This window comes from Sminthopsis crassicaudata, chromosome 5 (assembly GCF_048593235.1).
Source record: "Sminthopsis crassicaudata isolate SCR6 chromosome 5, ASM4859323v1, whole genome shotgun sequence".
NCBI lineage: Eukaryota > Metazoa > Chordata > Mammalia > Dasyuromorphia > Dasyuridae > Sminthopsis > Sminthopsis crassicaudata.
In genome coordinates, this window is record NC_133621.1 from 228903067 (window position 1) to 228925695 (window position 22629).

General features: G+C 39.5%; 1 protein-coding gene across 2 annotated transcripts; it reads right to left on the minus strand.

Moving 5' to 3' along the window:
- Positions 1-2119: 2119 nt before the first annotated feature.
- On the minus strand, positions 2120-21835 carry KRT7 (keratin 7). Of its 2 annotated transcripts, none has more exons than XM_074270333.1 (9): positions 21193-21835; positions 18259-18470; positions 16544-16604; positions 14721-14816; positions 12240-12404; positions 11493-11618; positions 9202-9422; positions 5636-5670; positions 2120-2565 (listed from the first exon to the last, which is right to left on the minus strand). In XM_074270333.1, exons 1-9 carry the CDS (start codon positions 21565-21567, stop codon positions 2405-2407), a joined length of 1452 nt encoding a protein of 483 aa, XP_074126434.1. In that variant the 5' UTR covers positions 21568-21835; the 3' UTR covers positions 2120-2404. The 2 variants fall into 2 exon arrangements, with proteins under 2 accessions (XP_074126434.1, XP_074126435.1); XM_074270334.1 differs by having other exon boundaries at positions 2120-2591; positions 5609-5670; positions 21193-21834.
- Positions 21836-22629: the final 794 nt, after the last annotated feature.

Below are 22629 nucleotides of genomic sequence, written 5' to 3' on the forward strand. Positions count from 1 at the left end.
ACAGTCTTTGCAAGGGGGTGTCCAAGCAGATCAACTGGCCTTGGGTGTGGTACACAAGTCGAAATGTGGACGTAATGTTGGAAGCTTCAGGGACATCAATGACTTTTTTCACAGTAGGGACTAGTCTCAATGGACTTGGAACTCTGTGCATTCTGTTAAAGTTAATGTTTGTCTATGGGAAAATTCTCAGCAATACACCCCAAGATTACAAACCTGCTTAATGTTAACAGTACAGTACAGAAAATTTGTTTGGACAAATTAAGAAACTACTCATAAGTTTCTCCTGCCATAATGGACTGAATAGAATGAATAAATATCAACCTGAGATAAAATCATCCCAACAATCCCATCAAATCTATCTGAGTAAATTGATGTTTGAGATTGGGGTACATTGGCTGGTCTTGCTCACATATTTTCCAGACTTTATTTTCAATGTAATAGCTCTCCTAAAACTCCCACCTTCATGGAGGTTTATGTCTAACCCAAATTGAATTAACTCACTTTCTGTGTCAACAGACCCATAAAGAACTGAATTCTGCCTCCTACCCAATAAACTACTGAGGTTTGGACCTCCAATTATGATCAAATGGATTTGGAGAGTTGTATCCCATTCCAACTAGAGATCATTTATTCTATTCTCATTTTCTATATATGGGCTTCCACAATGTCATGAAGCAGTGCATTCTGAATGAAGACAACCGTCATTTTTAAAGATGTTTTGTTCACATTGAGTTCACCTATTGCTCCTAGCCTAATCCTCCTGGAGTTAGGCAGAACAATTTGCTCTCCTTCTAATTGGCAAGTCTTCAAATGCCCCTGAAACTACTATTGCCATTTTCTTCCAAGGCTCTTCTCCGAACTAAGCACCCAAAGTCTTTTCATCCTTCACTTATAAGACATGAACTAGAGCACTGAGTTTCCCACTGATTTCTCAAAGACTATCAGTGATCATTTCTTGCCAAATTCAATGAACTAATAAAAAAAGTCATCATCTTCTCTAACATCTCTGCAGTATTTAACACTATTATTGTCTCTCCAGAATCATCATTCTCTTGGTTTCCCATACTTTCCTGGTTCTTTTCCTGCCTCTAACCATTTTTCTTTCTCCTTCATTCACCTGATCTTTTTCCAAATCCCTTTACATAATTGCTTCCCCAAGGTTTGGTTTTCAACTATATATGCAAATTACTACAGTGCTCCAAAAGACCTGGGATCTCATTCACAGAGGATGCCCTTCCAATGACACAAGTGGTTTATCCTGCAAATGGGTGATTCATGTGTAGATGAGTCACAAATTTATACCGTCTTCTGATAATATTTAGCACTAAGTATATGCTTGTTCCCTCTTCCCCCTCACCTCTCTGTAGATCTGAATTTTCAACTGCCCATTGGACATCTTCATAGATTCCAACTTTTAGAACTGCAATGAATTTGAGTGATTTCATCTGCAATATTCCTGACAGATGATTGCTCCACTTGCATACATTTAATAATGAGAAACTCACTATCTTTTATGATAACTCATTCCATTTGTGATCAGTTTGAAACTGATTTAATTTTAAACTTTAAAAAAGTCTCTCTTTTGAATTGAAATGTTTCCCTGTATCTATCTAGTGCCTCAAATTTAATATACCTAAAGTTGAATTTATTTCTTTCTCAAAACCTAATCTTCTTCCTGATTTTTCCAATGATACTACCATTAATGCAGCTAACTGGAATTAAAATTGATGCTACCTTTTATCCTGTCAGTTATATCCTCCACTAGTCTATAAGTTGCAAGGGAGCTTGTTTATTTGTCTTTGTGTCTCCCCTAGCAACTAGCTCAGTGTTCTTTACTCAGTTTAGTAATCATTTAATTAATTAATTAATTCCAGTGTGGGGGATTGGGAATGTTAGAAACAGAGGCTCAGATTAGAAGATGGGAAGATGGGGAATGTGTATGAACCACAAGCCTTTAAAGGTTGAATTTTCCTCCAGAGTCCCCAGACTATTTGTCTTCTTCTGAGAACATCAATATTGACACCACTATCACTTATCAATCATCCTGCCCCTAGATCCTTGACATCCTTGTCCTAGCACCATTCTAAGATCAAAATACAAGAACATGGACAGCAAGCTCTCCTGAGCAGAACAACTTTATTAAGAATTTTTTCAGATATTCCCCATAGGCCCCAAGACACACTAATCTCCACTTTCTCACTTGCTACATAGTGGTTAAAGGAAATGGGGTGGGGTGGGTATGAAGCAAGGGGAAAAAGCCATCTAGAGATCCAGTTTCTCATATCTCTTTTCTTACTGTAGCTCCAGAGAGAGAAAGCAGATCAAAGGGTAAAATAGGGGACAAGGGAAAAATCTCTCTTATTCCTTGCCATTACTCTTATTGAAGCCTCGATGGCTCCTAAGCTCAGTTCCGAAAGCTCTTCCGAGTAGAAGATGTTGTCTTGATAGAATAACTCTTCACATTTCCAGATCCAGCTCCACTGGAGAAACCAAGGGCATTGGTGCCCATTGTTCCACCGAAGCACATCCCACTGCCTAAACTTCCTCCAACTGAATTCACCACAGCTGAAAAGGAGAGAGAAGAGAGATCACTATCCCATGAGGGAATGAGTTATTTAGATAACTCCAGTACTGCCAGATAATTCCCTAGCACTGGTGCTATGAATTCAGTCAATAGATAGATAGATAGATAGATAGATAGATAGATAGACAGATAGATATAGATATAGATATAGATATAGATATAGATATAGATATAGATATAGATATAGATATAGATATAGATATATTGGTTTGTCTTTGGATTTATTTCATATGAGGTTTCCTTCTTCTCTTAACATCAAATCATTAGGAGTGGTTCTATTGAATATGAGCTAAAACAGGGTGCCTAGTTAGTGCCATCTAAAGGATGGGAACTGAGGGAGTGGGAAACTATTTGGGAATCCTGGGGCAAGGAGGTACTAACTGGCCAGATTGCTGGGGTGGGGGTGGGCAGTAGAGGGGAACATCCCTTCCATTTTTGTACTTTTCCATGAAAGGGGAAAGAGCAACCTTGACTGTTTCCTTCCTGCCTCAGCTTTGCCTATTTCTAACAAACCTTGAATCCAACTCAATCTGGGCAATTCATTCTAGAATGTCAAGGCTGATGAGGAGCTCAGAGATTAGCAAGAAGTTATATTTATGCAACATAGTGCTGGAATAAACTATAAGTTATCCCACATATGTCAGACAAGATTTGGAAATACCCAAAGAGGAAATCATAAATTTGCCCAGTTGATAAATGGTCAAAGAATTTGAACAGAATTTCAGGAAAGAAATAAAAAAAAAGTTCTAAATTACTATTGATTATAAAAATGGACATTAAAACAACTCTGAATTATACTATCTCATACTTATCAGATAGGCTCACGTGACAGAAAAGGAAAATGACCAAACAATGAGGGGAATGTGAAAAAATAAAAACACCTAACCATTCTGGACAAAAAATGGGAACTGTGTCCAAAAAGCTATAAAATTATGCATACTTTTTGAACCAGCATAGCATTATGTTTATGTCTCAAAGAAATAAAAGAAAAGGGGAAAGGACCTATATGTGCAAAAAAATATTTATAGCAGCTTTTTTGTGGTGACAAAGGATCAGAAATTGAGGGAATGCCCATCAACTAGGAAATGGCTGAACAACTTATTGCATGATTGTTATGGGTTACTATTATGCTATAAGAAACAACAAGCAGAATAGTTTCAGAAAAGTCTGGGAAGTCTTATATGAACAATGCAAAGTGAATTGAGCAGAACCAGGAGAACGTAGTTCACAGTAGCAGCAATATTGTAACAATGATCAACTGTGAAAGATGTAGCCATTCTGATCAAGACAACTCCAAAGATTTCATGCTAAAAATTCTTTCCATCTTCAGAGAGAGAGCACTGATGAACTCTGAGTACAGATTCAAGCATGCTCTGTCTTTATTTTTCTTGCTATTTTGTGTATTTTCTTTTGCAATGTGGCTAATATGGAAATCTTTTGCATGACTTCACATATATAATCAATATATTGCTTGCCTTTTAAATCAAGGAAAAAAGAGTTTAGAACTCAAAATTTTAAATGAATATTAAAAAAACCCTAAATTAATTGGAAAAATATTTAACAAAATAAATTTTAAATTTTTAGAGGAAAAAACCCTGGTGATATTAAGAAATAAATTCTAATTGTTACAAGGCAGATATTTGTCTAAGGGAATTGTAAAACATATTCAGTGTGCTCAAATGGAAGTGCTACCAAATCATGCTGCAACTTTAAAGATTATAAATACTAGCAAATCCTTGGAGCTAGTGCATATAGACTTACTAAACTCTCAAAGGAGATAGTAAGAATATAAGCAATATCTTTGTAGTATCTAACTATTTCAGTGGGTTTTAGTCACATGATTGTGATGGAATATTATTATGCTATAAGAAATAACAAATTCAATTCACTTTGCATTGTTTATATAAGACTTCCAGGTTTTTCTGAAAACCATTCTGCTTGTTTTTTCTTCAATGATGCAGCATAATTTGGTAGCACTTTACACTTACTGAAGTAAGTAGTACTACAGATAGACTGCATCTCCCTAGAGACTTGAAGATATTGAAGATTCCTTGGTGCTCCTTGGTGACCAAGATTGATTTAGAGTAGGCCAAGAAAGCTTCAAGAAGATGGGCTAGCTCAGTTGTATATAAATTTCTAGAAGTGGATAATAGCCAAGATGATTCAGATGAAGAGGAAACTGCCTCTTGATACCTGTTGGACTGTGCAAGAAGGCTATCAATCAAACCTCTGGCCAAACAGGTTAAGGCAGGAGGTAGAAGGGTAAGGCTGACATTGAAAATCACCATAGTACTGCCTAATGCTTTCAGATATGTCCCAGATATGGAAGAGAAGCTGCCTATAGGGCTTGGAGACAGTGGTGGATGGCCTAGGCTACATACAAGCTCATGACTGTGATTGCACTAAAGTGTGGAGTCATGAGTTTGTCCCAGAAGCAGCATCTCCTCTGTGGGGAGAAGAAACAGTCCCACATCTAGGATGAATAGGAAGCTAACAGTTTTCTTGGAATGCACAAGGTATAAAAGGTAAAATAATTACCCAGGGAGACAGGTAATGGTCATCCTTGTAATGGTTAATACCTAAGTAATGTTCACTCTATAAGCACCCACAACATATGTAATGTGTTATATCTGACCTATGTATTTGTTACATAATACATATCTTGCTCCATGCTAATTAAACAAATAATGTTTTTGCCAGTGGTCCATGTGTTTGGTTACTACGTGAATCTATGACAGGCCTAGAGTGGGAGAGAAATTTACACAAGATCATAAACTAAAACTTAAGGGTTTCTTTTACCCACCAGTTTTTTCTTTACTTCTAATCTCAAAGAATCCTACCCCTTGGCCTGACATATGGAGAGGTTACTTAACTTGCTTTCTTGTGGCAGCCAAGAAAAAGATAGTAAAGGGTTAAGGCAATGGCAGATAATTTCAAAATCCTAAACCTAAATGGGATAATTTAGGTCACTGATTCCTTGCTCAGCTGAGAGACTTAGTTGACCCTAGGCCTTGGTGATTTGACTTTTAGTTCCAAAAAACAGTGACTTACAGATGCTGACACTTCCAACTCCATCTCCGGTCAACCTACAATTAAAAAAGAGAGGGGGGAATAGTTAGAACTTATATTACTCCAGAGCTTAGAGATCTGTAATATTTCTAGTCATTTTTGGTAACAAATTTATACTCATCATCCTAGCCCTTGATGCCCTCCCTCCTGTTATAATAACCGGCTTGTTCCACCTCCACTTCTCTTACACTTCCATGCTTTGATTCCCTGCTTGATGCCTAGAGAGCACTTCCTTTTCCTTCTCTTCCCTCAAAACCTCTTGAGGTATTTAAATTTTTCTCCATTAATCTGCACTCTACTCCCAAATTAAAAAATTATTTCTCCCTTGACAAGTTTTTTTATTTTATTTCAAGCATCCTGTATTATATATTTTGTCCTCTCCATGTTGAATCCCATATCCTCAGTCCCAACAATTTCTTTGAAGGCAGAGACTGTGTAATTTTTTTCATCTTTGTATCATCTCTCTACTTTGGCACAGTTCCTGACCCATAACAAGCATTTAATAATTGTCTATTGAATGGGGAAAAATGAAAAAAAATTAAATGAATGGTCTTGTCTAGCAACCTTGCTTCCCACCCCCTAGTCTTTACCTATCTCTTCCTTTCCTATCTCAGCATCTCCCAACAAGGCTATTTCCTAGACTGTCAACATTTCACCCAGGCTTCTTCCCCTTGTCATTCACAAACTAGCTGCATACTCCTTTCCTAACTCAGTTTCCCTCAGGTCCATTCCTTCCATCTCACATTATCCCTCTATCTAGCTACTCATTGTGGAAGCAAGGTTAAACTGGGATTCAGGAGGCTTCAGTTCTTCTAGCCCTCATTCCTGCCACTTACTTATTATGTGCCATTTGGCAAGCCACTTAATACTTTTATGGTTGTTATTGAATCATTTCAGTCATGTCCAACTTTTGCTGACTCCTTTTGGGATTTTCTTTGCAGAGTGGTTTTCAATTTCCTTCTTTAGCACATTTTCACATGAGGAAACTGCCAGTAAGGTTAAGTGACTTGGCTATGGTCACAATAAGTGTCTGAACTCAGGAAGATAAGCCTTCCTGACTTCAGGATCAGTACTCTATCACTGTGCTACTTAGCTACTTTAATATCCTTGGGTCCCTTCAAAATGGAGATAAAAGTACTTATTCTACCCAGCTATGTTGTTAAAAAGAAAGCATTTTGTAAATTCCATAGAAAGAGCTCAGTACGGGAAACATGAGCACTCAATACTATTGTTATTGTTATTATTTATTAATTATCTTTCCAGGATCTAGCTGCTTGTCCCTTCTGTCTCTGTCAGATTCTAAGCTCTCATTGTGCACAGGACCATTGGAGCCCTCCTCTTTCCAGTTCCCCACATTCCCTGTCAGGACAGGGACTCTCTTTGTACCTGATGAGGGAGTACAGAATTAACTGGCTCTTGGTAAAGGTTAACCTGGTGCCAGTGAAGGGAAAGGAAGAGGGAAGTGAAGGGTCAGCCTTAAACAAACTTATATGATTTTTGCAGATGTTATGGAGATAAAATATTCATTCGTGTCTATTTGTATTGTGACTCACACCCCATTAGAAAGGAGCAGTTGGCCTTGGGGCCACTCTGGCTCTGTTCTGGAGAACAAACAGTTGCTAGGAGAGAGCCTGGCTTGCCCCACCTCCTGATTCTCTGCAGCCAAGGATAGGAGTCACTGAGAAAAGATTGTGGTGATCAAGGCTACTTATCAAGGGAGATACCAAAGAACTGTTCCAGTTCTTGAAAGGGGATTCTTATTATGTGGGGTCCTTCCTCCTCCAAAAATAGAACATTATGTTCAGTTGGAACAAACTTTAGAAGCCATTAATTCGCAGAGGAAAATTATTCTACGCCTCAAAGCCTCAGTTTCCTCATCTATGGGCTGTGAGCTTCATGATCTCTAAAGTCCCTTTCAGCTCAAAGACTTTCAGAGCACAGAGATTTGGAGGTTGGAGATTTTAGGAGGAAAAAAAAGCCAGGCTAGACAGGGGATTCTAAGAAACAGCATTAATGACAAAGCTTTCTTTTCTCAAGAGGAAGTGACTTCCAAGTCCTGTGAAATGAGGAATGGAAAAGAGGAATGTTCTCTGTTCCATAAGGACAGTGTCCCCTTTCCCCAAAGGCAGTTGGGACTTTAATTCCTCTTTTTCTTGGGGACATTTACATACTCTAAAGTCATCCATTTGAGACTCTGATGCCCATTCCCAAAAAAGGCCAGAACAATAGGCCAAGAAATTCCCTTTCCAGTCTCAACCTCCCCTCATACACACCTCATTTTACCACAGTTGGCAAAGGTCCTATCTCACATTTCTCACTGCTCTAGCCTTTCACTAGGTCACTTATGCTCTCACACACAACCCCACCCCATTCCCCACTCTGTATCCCTAACCTCCCCACCCAGAGATAGAAGTTAGTAGCTACGGTTAGCAATCAGATAACCTGCATTCAAATCCTAACTGGACTGCTTCCCACTCATATATAATCTCATAACTCACTTAATTTCTTTGATTATGAATTTCCTTATATGCAGGAATAAATTCTAAAGGCACCAGATGAGTCCAGTTTACCTGAACTGTTTTTATTTATTTCAAAGGAGGGTCTTACTGCTGAGAGTAGGGAGAGAGTATATCAATAATTGTGGCATAAATAATAAAAATCCTCAATAAAACTTTAAAAAGAAAACAAATGGAGGAGTCAAATTTCCTTACCAATTCTATTCAGATGATGATACTCCCTTAGCTTTAGATCTGTTGATGTATACCCCATAAGTTAGCCTTTGATTCTATTCTCCCTTGCTATCTAATTATGTATTTGGTCTAAGTCTTTTCTCCCCAGACAAACTCATAAGTACTGGAGGGAAACAGTATATAAGGAGACAGTGTAAAGTACTGAAAGCATATTGCACTTAGAGCCAGAAGACCCAAAAACAAATTAAATTCTGCTTTACTACTTACTGTCTGTGTGACCATTCATTATGTGTCACTTACCCTTCTTGAGTCTGTTTGCTTATCTTAAAATGGGGGTAATAGTTACACTCTGATCTATCTTATGGGAATTTTGTGAGATACAAATGAGATCAAACTGAAACAGTTTTAAATCTTAAAACTCAAAATTATACAGGTAACCTACATGCCTTTGGTATTTGCTTAAAAAAAAAAAAATTTGATACTCCCTACAGCAGAGTATTGACTTCAAGCACATCAGAATTCTTTTTACCCTTTTTGTGGTGGTGGTTGTTATAATGTTCTTGCTTTCACTGACTCACTCATTCATTCAATAAGCATTTATTGAGGGCTATTTCCTAGCCCATCTGTTAAAGAGCAGATCAAGTACTTATTGATAATTAGAGCTTCTGAAAATTTAATAACCTGCCTCATGAAGCAATGAGCTCCTTTTCATTGGAAATATCCACTGCACCTTTCTGTGATGCTTGACATTCAGTATGGCAGTGAACATTAAGGGTTTGGGGACAGGTTGATTGATTCTCACGGGTCTTCACAGGAGATCCCATTTTACTTCCCACCCCCAAGTGCCACAATGCCTACCTGCTCTCCTCTCCCTCCAGCAGCTTCCTGTAGGTGGCAATCTCGATGTCCAGGGCCAGCTTGACATTGAGTAGATCCTGGTACTCACGCAGCTGCCGGGCCATTTCCTGCTTGGTTCTCTGCAGGGCAGCCTCCAGTTCCTCCTGCTTGGCCCGAGCATCCTTGAGAGTTAGCTCTCCACGCTCCTCAGCCTCTGCAATGGAGGCCTCCAGTTTTGCACGCTGTTGGGTAGAGAATTTGAGAGGTGGAAAAGGGCAAAAGAGAAGAGAGAAGTTTTAAGGCATCAGCTTGGAGACTTGCAATAGCATCCATAAAGATCCATCATGTCCATCATGTCCTTGATTGATACAGAGATGTAGAGAGGGAGAGAGAAAGACACACAGACAGACAGACAGAGAGCAGACAAATATAAAGACAGAGAGACAGACATTGAGAGAGAAACAGAGACGAGAGAGAGAGACAGAAAGACAGAGACAAAGACAGACAGAGACAGAGTCAGAGAGACAGACAGACTGAAAGAGAAATATGCATAGAAATATATATATATATACATGTGCATGCATACATGATGATAGATACATAAATATATATTTTATATAGTGTCTTAATGTTTGCAAATGCTTTATAAATATTTCTCATTTTATCATCACAGCTGGGAGGTGCTATTATTATCCACATTTTATAAAATACAAAACTGAGCCAGACACAGAGTAGTGTCTTGCCCAGAGAACTAGTAAGTATGTGAGACAAAATTTGAATTTAGGTTTTCCTGCCTCCAAGGTAAAGGGTAAATGTTCCCAGATACTTTGGATTGCCTCAGCTCTCCCCTATGGGATCCAATTAATCACCAAACATCATTTGTGAACATTGGTTCAGAATGGTCTGCTAAACTCTGGGCCTTCAGAAGGGCCCAGGCTTTTTGCTTCATTAAGAACAATAAAATCATAAGAGTCATGGTGGAAGAAAATACTCTGCTCCTGGTCTGGGACCCAATTTGTGACCCCTGAGAGGAATTCTAAGTTCTCTGGAAGAATAACTCCTTGAAGAACTCAAAATCACTGAATTAGTCCAGAAATCCCTCCTACATCCAAATCTAAATCCAAAACCCCTGGAGCAGCTGAGAGTGCTTCTTAAGTCTAAGTCCTTAGCCCAGAAATGGAGAAAGAACTTGAGATCTATTAGGATCAGCCTGGGATAGAGAAAGAATGAAGAAAAGAACTGTTTATTCCATCAGTCCTGATAGCTTAAATGGTCCCATTTATTCTCCTTAGCTCCTTCTTGGAATCTCCCTAACAGGTACCCCAGTCTAGCACTCTTCAGGCCCAGAATGTACAAGCAGTTCTAACTAGAAGTGAAACTAGAACAGAGAGACCTGGATTTCCTCCCTAAGGCACTAAAATGTAAATAACATTAAAAATGTAAATAATGAATTTAAAAGTGTATAATTTTAAAATTCATTATACATTCACAGACACTTTTCCACAACATGGAAACAATTGCATTTAGCACACTTAAATTATGAGAATAATTAGCTAAAATAGGAAACTACTAGCTCATAAGAAGTATTAATAAAACTAAGCTCTAAGTCACTACAGTAATTAGTGATCTCTAAGCTGAATCAAACAAATGACCTCTTGTATTATTTTCATATCATGTTTTACAATGATTTGTGCTGCTAGTTCTCAGCTTCAACATCACTAGGGATAGTTCTGTCTAATAGCCACCAGTTCTGTCTCTCCAGCTGTACTTTTGCCTTTTTCCTTCAGGGTCTCAACCTTCAGAATGAAAGCTGAACTCTAGGGAAGAAGCAGACCCTTCTGTACATTTTACAACAATTCCAGATGAAAATAAGTCCTATTTGCGCACATGTGCATGTGCATGTAAGAATACATACACACACAGATACCCTTCTTGCCTGAGGTCAATTCTTTATAAGGTTTTATCTCCAAGGTCAATATTCTATTTCCTTCTTCAGATTCCCAGGCAAAGTTGAAGAAGATATGGTAGAATAGTTTGGGGAATAGGACCATGCTAATTATTTAGATTTATTATTATTATTATTATTATATATTATTATTTAGATGCTCCATAGGGTCATATGGGTAAAAAGCAGAAGTACATACAGAAGGCAAAAAGGAAGAAGGGAATCATTGAGAGTGAGTAGGGTTTTAGCAGGAATTGAAATGCTGAAAATCCACTAATCCTACAATGCTAATTTTCATTCTTTTAGGAATCAAAATATTGGGCATTTGGAGCTGGTTAGTCATGGTAGGGGAGGGGCCCCACACTACCTGGTTCTTGACATTGTCGATCTCAGCCTGCAGCCGCTGTATAGCTCTGTTCATCTCAGAGATCTCATTTCGTGTGCTTCGAAGGTCATCACCATGTTTCCCAGCCTGGGCCTGGAGGTGCTCAAACTAAAAAGAGAAAATGAGAGAATGACATGAGGTGACAAAAGACAATGAATGATTCATTCAAACGCCAAGGAGGCAGCCACCAGGTGTGCCCCCAACAATCTTCTCTTCATTATAAAGCCTTTTGTCAGAATGGCCTCCCTTCCCATCAGCTGCTGAAGTCCCACCTATGTTTTGAAGCTCAATGCATACTTAATTCTTCTGTGAAGTCTTTCCTAAATCCCCTTTTTAGTAATGCTCTCTCTCTGACTTCACATGACACTTTATTTTGTAACAATAATAATTATTAATAATAGCTAAAATTTATATGTAGCATCTATTATCTTTTCTGGACCCAAGAAGACCAAATGATATCCTACTGTGACACTGTGGACTGAAAGTTCCTGTTTGAGGCTGACTGGTATGTGAGGAAGGTTATTACATCTTTAGTCTTGAAGAATAGTACTTTGGGACTTAAATTTTAAATTTTGTTTCTGTTTTTTTTTTGTTTGTTTGTTTGTTTTTGTTTTTGTTTTTTAAGAATAAATCTGTGTCCAAACTGAGTGGGTAAGGAGAATTACTAGGATGACTCCCGCAGGTCCTTACCAGATGGAGGATTTGAACCCACCCCAAAGCCCCATTCACCTTAGCCTGGTACCAGGATTCAGCTTCAGCCCGGCTACGGTTGGCAATGTCCTCATACTGAGCTTTGACCTCAGCAATGATGCTGTCCAGATCGAGGTTACGACGATTGTCCATAGAGAGGACCACAGAAGTGTCTGAGATCTGGGTCTGAAGCTCATTCAGCTCCTGTAGAAATTTGGACAGTTATGGTCAGGGAACATGGAACAGAACCTCTCCTCTCCTCAGTTTCCATTAGTCAAGGTTAAGAGGAAGAATCAAGGGAAATGAAGCAAAGAGAAAAGCAGCAAAACAAAGTAAGAGATAATGATACTCAAAGCCATACTGAGAGAGAAATGAAGAAAGAGAGGCGACAGATAGCAAGAGAAATAGTGAAAGAAATCGATCAATAATAGGCATGGTAAGCTAGTGAGCATTTATATAACACTTTAAAATTTTCAAAATAGCTTACATGTTATTTTCTTTGAGACTTAAAGTAAACCTACACAGGAGGCACTGCAAGTATTATGATCCATATTTAATAGATGAGCCTTTCTGAGGCTCAGAAAGATTAAGCAGCTTATCTGATCAGTGGCAAGATTTGAATTCAAGTCTTCTTGACCACAATTCTAGCACAATATTAAGATATTGCAAGAGATAAACTTAAAGAGACTCAGAGAGATATGAGATTAAACAGAGATACCTAAAGATACAAGGAGACTGGGAGGACAAAAGTGTTGAGAGAGAGAGACATAGATAGAGAGGAACTTTTCAACACCTTTAAGAATTAGATTTCTTCTTGTATTTCTGCTGTAAAGAAGAGTTACTTGTAAGCCTGTTTTGAATTAGGGGCACACACACACACACACACACACACACACACACACACACACTAATTGATTCTATGAACATTATGTGTCCAGTCCTCCACAACTCCACCAAGACACACAAAGGACAGTTAAGTTGATTTGATGAGAATGTTCATGGTTCCATGGAGGGAAAGAGTGTATAAAAAAGATTGGAGTAAGAGTGTGAGAACTGATTAGAAGGTGTGTGGTTGGCTAGAAATATATAGGAAAGAATCAGCAAAAATAGTGACAGAAGAAAGGAGTATGAACAAATAATCCAGCATATTCTAAAACCCCAGTCACCTTACACTTCTAATGAAATAGTTGTTAATGTACAAATGCCAGGTCTTCAGCCACACAAACCCCTTCAGTGTTGACTAGACTCCTGTTTCATCCTAACTGTCTTTTAGCTGCATACATATAAAGAACTTGGAAGTCTCTCCAATTTCCTCTCAGCCCAGGTCAATTCCTCCTCCATTTATTTGCACTTACAATTCCACATTTTCCTTTTCTCTCTCCATACATAACATATGACTTCAAACACTTTCCATAACTGACCCTACCCAATTTCCCTATTTCTTCCTATGTTCTCAACTCTAAGATGACATATAAAATGATAAAACATCACTGGTATAACAGCTTTAGAAATGATGATCCCACAACAACAAAATTATAAGATGATTAACTCTGATGGAGGTGGCTCTTTTCAACAAAGAGATAATTCAGGCCAGTTCCAATAGTCTTGTGATTATGAGAGCCATCTACACCCAAAGAGAAGACTGTGGATCAGAACATAGCATTTTCACTCTTTTGATTGTGATTTGCTTGAATTTTATTCTAGCTAAACAATAACAAAATAACAAACAATAGAGACCTATAAAGATTTCAAACATTAAGTAGATGTGAAAAGGATCACAGGATCTTCTTTTACCATCAATTGTAACTGTCACTAAAACCATTAGCATAAGCAAGATAAATATCAAACTCTCAAGAATTTCTTCCAGGTTATTTTCTCCAAAGGATGAGTTAAACTTAGTTTTCACAAAGTTGCTTTTCATTTTTTCTTAAAGATCATAGATAATTCATTCAGACTCTCAGGAAAGAAATTGTGTTAGTCCTTCTCTAAGTGCTTCACAGAGTCTCAGCCATAACTATTAAATTGCTCTACAATTACAGTTAAAACAATAAATCCCCAAGAATTAATTCATTCCTAAAGATACAGTAACAGTATCCCCAATCTCTATAGGAAGAACTACTGGATATAATGTTATATAAGATTAAGAATTTAGGGATTGTTTAGTCCTTTCATTGTACAGAAGAAGAAAATGAGATAAGCAGTTAAGTTACATATCCTGTATTTATGTGTGTGTGTTTATTCTATGTTGATATATTAGGATATATACACACATATATATGTATGCACACAAATGTAATTTTTATTCTATTATATGTGTATACATGTATATATTTATATGAATACACAAACATATATATATTTAATACTAATAAATTAGCAAAGAATAGTATAAAGAATTCCCAGCATATATGTATACACATATATATATCAGAAGATATCTGGTCAGGTGTCATTCTGCCCAAAAGCAAATGATCTCCCAATTTCAGTTCCTATGAATCTCATTCTTCCAGAATTCCTTACCATTTCATAAAGTGCTTTCAGGAAGTTGATCTCATCAGTCAGGGCATTCACCTTGGCTTCAAGCTCTACCTTATTCATATAGGCATTGTCCACATCCTGGAGTATCAGAAAAAGGAACACAAAATGAGTCCACAAGACTAGGTCCACTGCCACCCAAATGACCTCACTGACTGCAATTTTATTTAAGAACATAGCTTATACATGTCCCCTTGGCTTTGAAGACAGGCTATCTCCAGGATAATCAAGTACTATTGGTTATTCTTAATTATAGATAGAGGTGTTAGATTGTTGGATCAGCATGACAAGAGCTAAAAAGGAGCATTGAGGTCTTATAATCAACCTCCTACTTTTATAAAGGGAGCTCAGAGAATTATAGTAGCTTAGCAAAAGTTACATAAAGTAGCAGAGCCAAGATTGAAATCCAGATCTTCTGAATTCAATTCCAAAACTCTTTCCAAACTCTACCACCCAACATACTTGATAAATGATCTTAATACTAGGTTAAGATACATTGAATTTAACCTTTTCCTAAAATTCAAGCTAGGATTAGACTCTCAGTTCCATCACCAACCAGCTTCATGACCTTAATTAAGAAAGTTTCTTTTCCTCTCTGTAAAAAATGTTTTAAAATAATTGTTATCTTGATGTCTCCATAAGGCTATGAGAGGATTGAATGAGATAATGGAAATGAAGGTACTTTCAGAAGAGTGCAAAGTATCTTACAAATACAATCTTTATCATGGTGGTTTTCAGTATAACTAGTACATGTATTATGTGTGCTGTCTTCTTTGTAAAGATGAAAATTCTGACCCATTATCCCTGGGGCACATTCATTGAGTGGTTTCTCCATCAGTAAAGATGGGTGTGTGTTGAGCCAAATATTCTCTCTGAAGAGCACTCATCCATTTCCGGGGTACTTGGTCAAGTCTAGAAGTGCAGCCCAGAGTACAAGATAGCAACCAGATCCACCAAGAGCTGGAAATCATTACCCTTGAACCATTCATGCCCTGCTCTACCCCAGCAAGACTATTGGCCTTAGGATATGACATTATCTGTCCTAGTCACGGTCTTAGAAACAAAACATCAAAAAGGAAAGGACCTTTGAGATAAGCATTTTTCAAAAGAGAAAGCTAAAGGTGGTTGAGGGAAGGAAATGGATTAGGCCAAGGATAACAATACTTCTGAGGCAAAGTCACAACTAAAACCAAAATCCCCTAGGTACAAAATTTACACTTAGGTAGTATCTTAAAGGTTCATAAAGAACCTCACAACAACCAAATGACATAATGCTACAAAGCAATCAGTCAGTCAATAAGCATTAATTAAGTGCTTACTACATGCCAGATACTATGTTAAGTACTGGAGATACAAAGAATGGCAAAATATAATTCCTGCTCTTCAAGGAGCTCCCAGTCTGATGGGGAGACAACACAAAAATAATCATATACAAATAAAACACAAAAAATCGGGCAGTATTATTAAGGGGACTCAAGAAAGACTTATCCAATAAACATCTAATAAATCCCTACTATCCAAAAAACACATTGATAAGTGCTATGGATCCAAAAGCAAAATCATTGCTGACTTCAAAAAATGTATTCTACTTTGTTCCCAATTTCACTCATAAGGAAATGGTTTCAAAGAAGAAATCTACATCTGAGCCACCAGGATACTCGCTGGACCTCCAAGCACCATGTCCAGCATTCTTCCAACTATATCTCAGTGTTGTTCTACACAAACGTCTTTTCACCATAATACTGACCACATGATTGGGACATATGCTAGCCACTTTCTGAACACCCCTGCTCCTGATTATTACTCACCTTCTTCAAAATCACAAATTCATTCTCAGCAGCTGTGCGCTTATTGATTTCATCTTCATACCTGAAAATTGAAATAGATGGAGTGAGAAGGATGGGACAGCAAGGATGTTTCTCATTCTACCCCACTACGAACCTTAAAAGAAAGTAATCTATTGATCCAGTCCTTCAATAGTCCTTCTTGGAAATCAGCCCTTTTTCTCCCCTACTCTTCCCCAAATCCAAAGATCTGCCAGAGTCTAACAGAAATGTAATCTTTGAATTTCTTTGGAACTCTGTATGAAGCAAGTGGTACTCTGAAATTGAGGTCTATAGATACTAGAATATGCAGGATCACAAAAGTGAATTAATTTTGTCTCACTAGGTAAAAATTAGAAGTTGGGGAGAGAAGACATTTATTTAATACTGTGTTATATAACTGGATGATCTCAAAACATTAAATAGGATTGCAGGTAATGAAGTTTGAAAGCATCTGATGGTTGTTCAGCCTGTTCAGGTGACCAAGTCACCAAGAAGGATCGTGGCATAGAGAACCAAGAGGGACTTCTGTTTACTGAGGAAAATGAGATTCTTAATCTCAATTAAGTTAATAGCTCAAAACCTCGAGGTTTCCCCGTGCTCCACCCTAGCCTTTGAAATTAGCTTCTATGGCCAGAGGGAGACTGGAGGGGAAGGGAGGTGATAAAGAAATGAACAGCTGTTTCAAGGTAGTACAAACAGAAAGGAAGAGCAGACCTCCTCCCTGCCCTCCAGAATCCTTCTCCACTGCCCTCCCTTCCTCAGCTTTCCAGGAGAACAAAGCACAGAAGAGATCCAAGTTTTAGCAGCTAAGAGGAAAAAAGGAGAGAAAATCCTCAACTTAAAAGAACTTGAATCCAGAGTTTAGAATCCCTGGGAATCTCTCTCTTGCACCTGTCTCCATTGCACCTGCTTTGAGGATTAGGGCTGTTGACTTTTCTCTAGGAGAGATGGGAAAGGCACTACCCACTAGCCAAAATACCCAGTTCATTCTCAGGTCAGCTTTTTTTTGTTTTTGTTTCCTATTGGATTCTGACTCCTCTCATTCTCTTTGACAAACCTGTCCCTTAGGAGCATAGGATTCAAGTTCAAATAAGACAACTCCTTCATTTTCCAATAATGGGACTTAAAGAGGTTATAATTTTTTCCACCTCTGAACCCCAAGCTTTCTGAATCCCAATCTACTCCTCCTTCCACCTTATCACACTGACACCTTTCCAGAAGTCCTTTATTCTGAATTCTCACAGTAAATAGTGTCCATATTTTATTTGGAAAGATTTCATCCGTCTGAATCAATTCCATCCCTCTCTTCTCCTGCACTTCTCTCTTTGAAGAGCAACTCATAGAAAGAAACAATGAGACTTGTCCTCAATGGGCAAAAAGACTAGGAGTAATGAATGGAAGATGTCATATGTTAGGTTTGAGATCAGGGAAAACTCCTAGCAATTAGAGTTGCCTAATAAAGGAGTGAGCTCCCCATGACTGGAGAGTATTCAAAGAGATGTCTTGGTTGTGGTAGGTGGGATTTGGGCTCAAGTTGGAATAGGAGTAGTCTCTAATTCTCTCAGAACTGAGATTTTGTGAAAGTCTTTCTCAACATTTTGGAGGTAATAAGAGCAGAGGTTACATGATGAAGAAGTTAGGTAGACAGAGCCCCACAATCCTGTGCCCCCACCCAGAAGCCCCTCCCACTATATTACTTGTTTTTAAAGTCCTCCACCACATCCTGCATGTTCTTCAGCTCTCCCTCCAGGCGGCACCGGTCCGCCAACAGTCCATCCAGCTGCCGCCTCAAGTTGGCAATCTGAGTTTCAAAGATGGATGGAAGGCTACTGCCTTTGCATGACTTCTGCTCTTGGAGAAGGCTCCACTTGGTCTCCAGCATCTTGTTCTGCTGCTCCAGGAAGCGCACCTGAGAACCCAAAGAAGAAGTAGATAAGGGATGGAGTGGATCAACCAGGTAACACAGTGGACAGATTTCTGGGCCTGAAATCAGGCTTTTAAACATTTCCCAGTCATGTGAATTCCATGCTTCTAATTCCAGTTTATTATCTAAGGATCCATCCCAATCAAAATTCATATGTCCTTTGTCTCCATCTGCTACTCTACTATTGCTAATAACTCGCCTTTCTATTCTACTTTCCTCATTATGACCCTGTGAAGCAGATGGTACAAATATTATTATCCCTATTTGCAGATGAAGAAACTGAGGTCTGTAGGAATTGTGATTTAGCAAAAGTCACATAAATTGTGTTAGAGCTAGAAGCTGAACTCAGAATTCATGACCCTGAGACCCATGCTCTTTTTACTCCACTGGGAACACTTATAGTACAATTGTTGTTGTTCAGTCAGTCATGTCCAACTCTTCCTGATGCCATGGACCACGTAGGGTCAACATGCCAATACTGTTTATGCAGTATTTTGGCAAAGATTCTAAAGTGGCTTGCCATTTATTTTTCTAATAGATTAAGGCAAACAAGTCCTGGATCACACACTTGTAAGTATCTGAGGCCATATTTGAATTCCTGCTAGGCTCAGTGCTCTATCCACTGTACCATCCAGCCATCCCTAATATAATAATAGTAATAATTAATAATAATGACAATAACATTTCTATAGCATTTGAAGGTTTAAAGAACATTTTCTTTACCTACATTATGTACCTTTTAGGACAATGCACCCATTTTACAAGTAGAGAACCACACTACTTAGGATCATACTACTCATAAGCAGACTACAGGCTTGAGCCCAATTAACTGGGGCTTTGTCCATGTCTTCTGCTCTGTGTTATAGGAAAATTCAGGCGAATGAGACCAGATCTCCACCATCACAGTCTAGTTGAGAAGACAAGACTCAAGGTGACAAATAGATAACAAACAAAAAGGCAGTGTATGCTGAATGCCAGTAAATGGCAGGCTTCCTGAAGAAGGAGAAATGTGATCTTGGTCTTGGGGTTGAGAAAGGGCATTGAGAAAGAAAGGAGTGAGATGTGGGCCAAGCATTCCAAGTAAGAGGAATCTTACAAACAATGAGGAAGTGAAAGAAATAGGATCAGGGAATGGACATTCCAGGAGGAGAATGTTCCTGCAAGGAACGCTGGACAAATAAGGTTGGAAATATGAAGGATTTCAAAAGCCAAAAATCTGGCTTGGGGCGGTAAAGAGGCCAGTCATTTAAAAAAATATTTATCAAGTGTCTGCTGAGGAGTAAGGAAAAAGATAGTCCCTGCTCTCAAAGAGCATCTAATGAGACAAGTATGTACACACAAGCTATGTAAAGGATAAACTGGAAACAATTAATGGTGGGAAGGTACCAGAATTAAGAAAGGTTGGGAAAGGCTTTCCTATACAAGGTGGAATTTCAGCTGGGTCTCCTAGGAGGCTGGGGAAGTCAAGAGTGGAGAACGTGGATATATGAAATCGCCCAGAATTGCCTCCTTTCTCCAAAGAAACCAATCAAACCCCAGCCCTTCCTCATCTCTCTTCATGGCCCAGCTCTCTTGGTACCCCTACAATTCTGTTCTTCTTCCTGTTCTTCTGATATAGATCATTTGCGGCTATCTGGCCCAATTCCTTCAATTTAGAGAAGGGGAACTGAGGTTCAAAAGGGAATAAATGACTAAAACAAGGTCAAGCAGATAGTGAGTATAAAAGCATGGCCTGAATTCAGGTCCAGTGATTACAAAGCCAACACTCTCAGCTACATCACCCCTCCTGGCTTTTGTCCACAGAACAATGCTAACTCAAAACTTCTTCATTGTGTAAAGCAACCAAAGCATGTTCCTCATAACAGCTCTGGGAGTCAGGGGGGACATGGGTCATTAGCCCCATTTGAAAGTGGCAGAGACTGAAATGCAAAGTTACTGAATTATGGATAGTCAGATGGTTACTATCAGAGCCAGGATCCACAGTGCCTCCAAATCTGGTTCTCTTTCCAACATTTATTTATAATTTATATATATATGTCTAATATTTAATATAACAGGATCACAATAGCTACATCTAATTTGATCCTTCCCAGTTACCTTCAGTCAATTATTCTGGTAAATCAAATAATCCTATATTAAGCACTGCACCAGACACTTGACATACAAAAATAAATGTAATATAACTTCTGTCTTCACTGAGCTTACATTCTTTTTTTTGAGACACTCGTGGTTAAGTGACTTGCCAACCGTCACCCAGATAGTAGGTGTCTGAACTGGATTTGTACTGATTTCTACTGGAACTATTTATCCACCTTGCTTATCCTATTCTCTCACTCCACAGAGAAGTGGAGCTCACCTGTTCCCAGTCTGATGGGGAAGGAAGGACACACCCCTAGTTTTAGATCATGTTGGAGATGGAGGGAAGTGGGGTAGAAAGACAGGAAAGACTTCCAGGAGAAAGGGATACTTAAGAACGGGTCTAGAGAAATAAGGGTTGGTCAGAAGGCTTAATTAACCCTTAGAAAGGGATGAGGGGGTAGAAGAATTCCCATGTCCATTGTCTGCCTTGTCACCTTCACCCACTTCCTTCCCACCTCCTGCAACTTGGGGATAAAGATCTCTATAGTTTAGTGTTAAGTGGGAAGTGAAAGAAAGGGGAGGGGAAACAGAACCCCCTCCCCAACTCTCTAACCTTCTCCTTTCTTACCTTATCAATGAAGGAGGCAAATTTGTTGTTGAGAGTCTTGATCTGCTCACGTTCCTCCTTGCGCACCTGCTGGATCTGGGGGTCAATCTCCAGATTGAGTGGGGCTAGCAAGTTCTGGTTGATGGTCACCTCTTGGATGCCAGCCCCTCTGGCTCCAAAGCATGCCCCTGAGCTTCCTCCATAGGTAGAGTGGACTCCCACAGCCACTCGGGGCCTTCCGGTGCCCAAACCATAGAGACTGCTGCTTCCGAAGCCCCCAACGTGGCTGGCTGAGCTGCCTCTGGAGGCCACTGAACTCAGCAGCCCCTGGCCGCCCTTTCGAGGGAAGGCTGCAGAGCGGGAGCTGAAGGTCTGGGAGCTATACCGGACAGACATTCTGTTGGAAGATAAGGCTTAGGCTGGGCTGGCTACGGCTGGACAAGCCTGGATGAAACAAGAGCAGTGAACTCTGTGGAATCCCCCAGTGGTTGGCCCCTTTTTATCCGTTAGGAGCTGGGCTGGGCCTGCCCCAAGCCAGCTGGAGAGATCAGTTTACAGCAGGTAGGTGGGCGGGGTTGGCTGTCGGCCACCTTTCTCAACCTGCCAGGAACCTCCCCAGAGAGACCAGACCACTTTTGCCAGAAGGACTGGCTGAAGGGGATGGGGGTGTAGTCTCAAGGCCAGCCACACCCAGTCCTGTGCTGCCGTCGATCCCACCTAATCTAGAAGACCCCAGAGAAGACCACCTGGAGGAAGAAGACATTGATCTTGCCGTCTGGGAGGTCTCATCTGATGGGGGACACAGTACCTCCATTCAGAATACAAAGATAGATAAAGATCGGAAAAAAAAGGGACTCCTGAGAGCTCTGAGGAGATGGGGAAAGGATTTGTGAAAATGTCTAGGGAGGAATTTTTGACTTTGGGGACAAGATGGGTGGATGTAGAGCGAGATTGACAAAGTGGATCAATGGCAAGAATATTCATTCATTTTGGTCTTCAGTTCCCTTATTTAGAAAATGAGGGTTTGGAGCCCTTTGACCTCAAGATTCCTTCCAAGGCTAAACCCTACACTCTCTGACCTGAGGTGTCTCAATCTGGGACTGAAGTGGTGATAGTGGTGAAGGGAAAAGATAGGCCCTGGGGCCCTGAGGATAATCTCATCCCTACCTTGCTTCCAGGGCCAAAATGGGAATTTGCCTCATGGTCCCTAAATCAGCTCTAAAGACAGCACTCTTTAGCCAAGGGGTCCTCTCCCCTGAAGTTTAGTTCACCTCTTAAGCAATGTGACCCCTTATTCCGGGGCCCTAGAGCTAGATTCAGCCTCTATCTAACAGGTTTACCTTAGCACTTTCACCCCCAGGTCTGAATTTCCACTTAAGAAGTAGTTTGGGGAGGGTCCCACTTTTACCTCCCTCTCTTTTCCATTCTGGTTCTTAACTCTCAGTTCCCTCCCCTTGC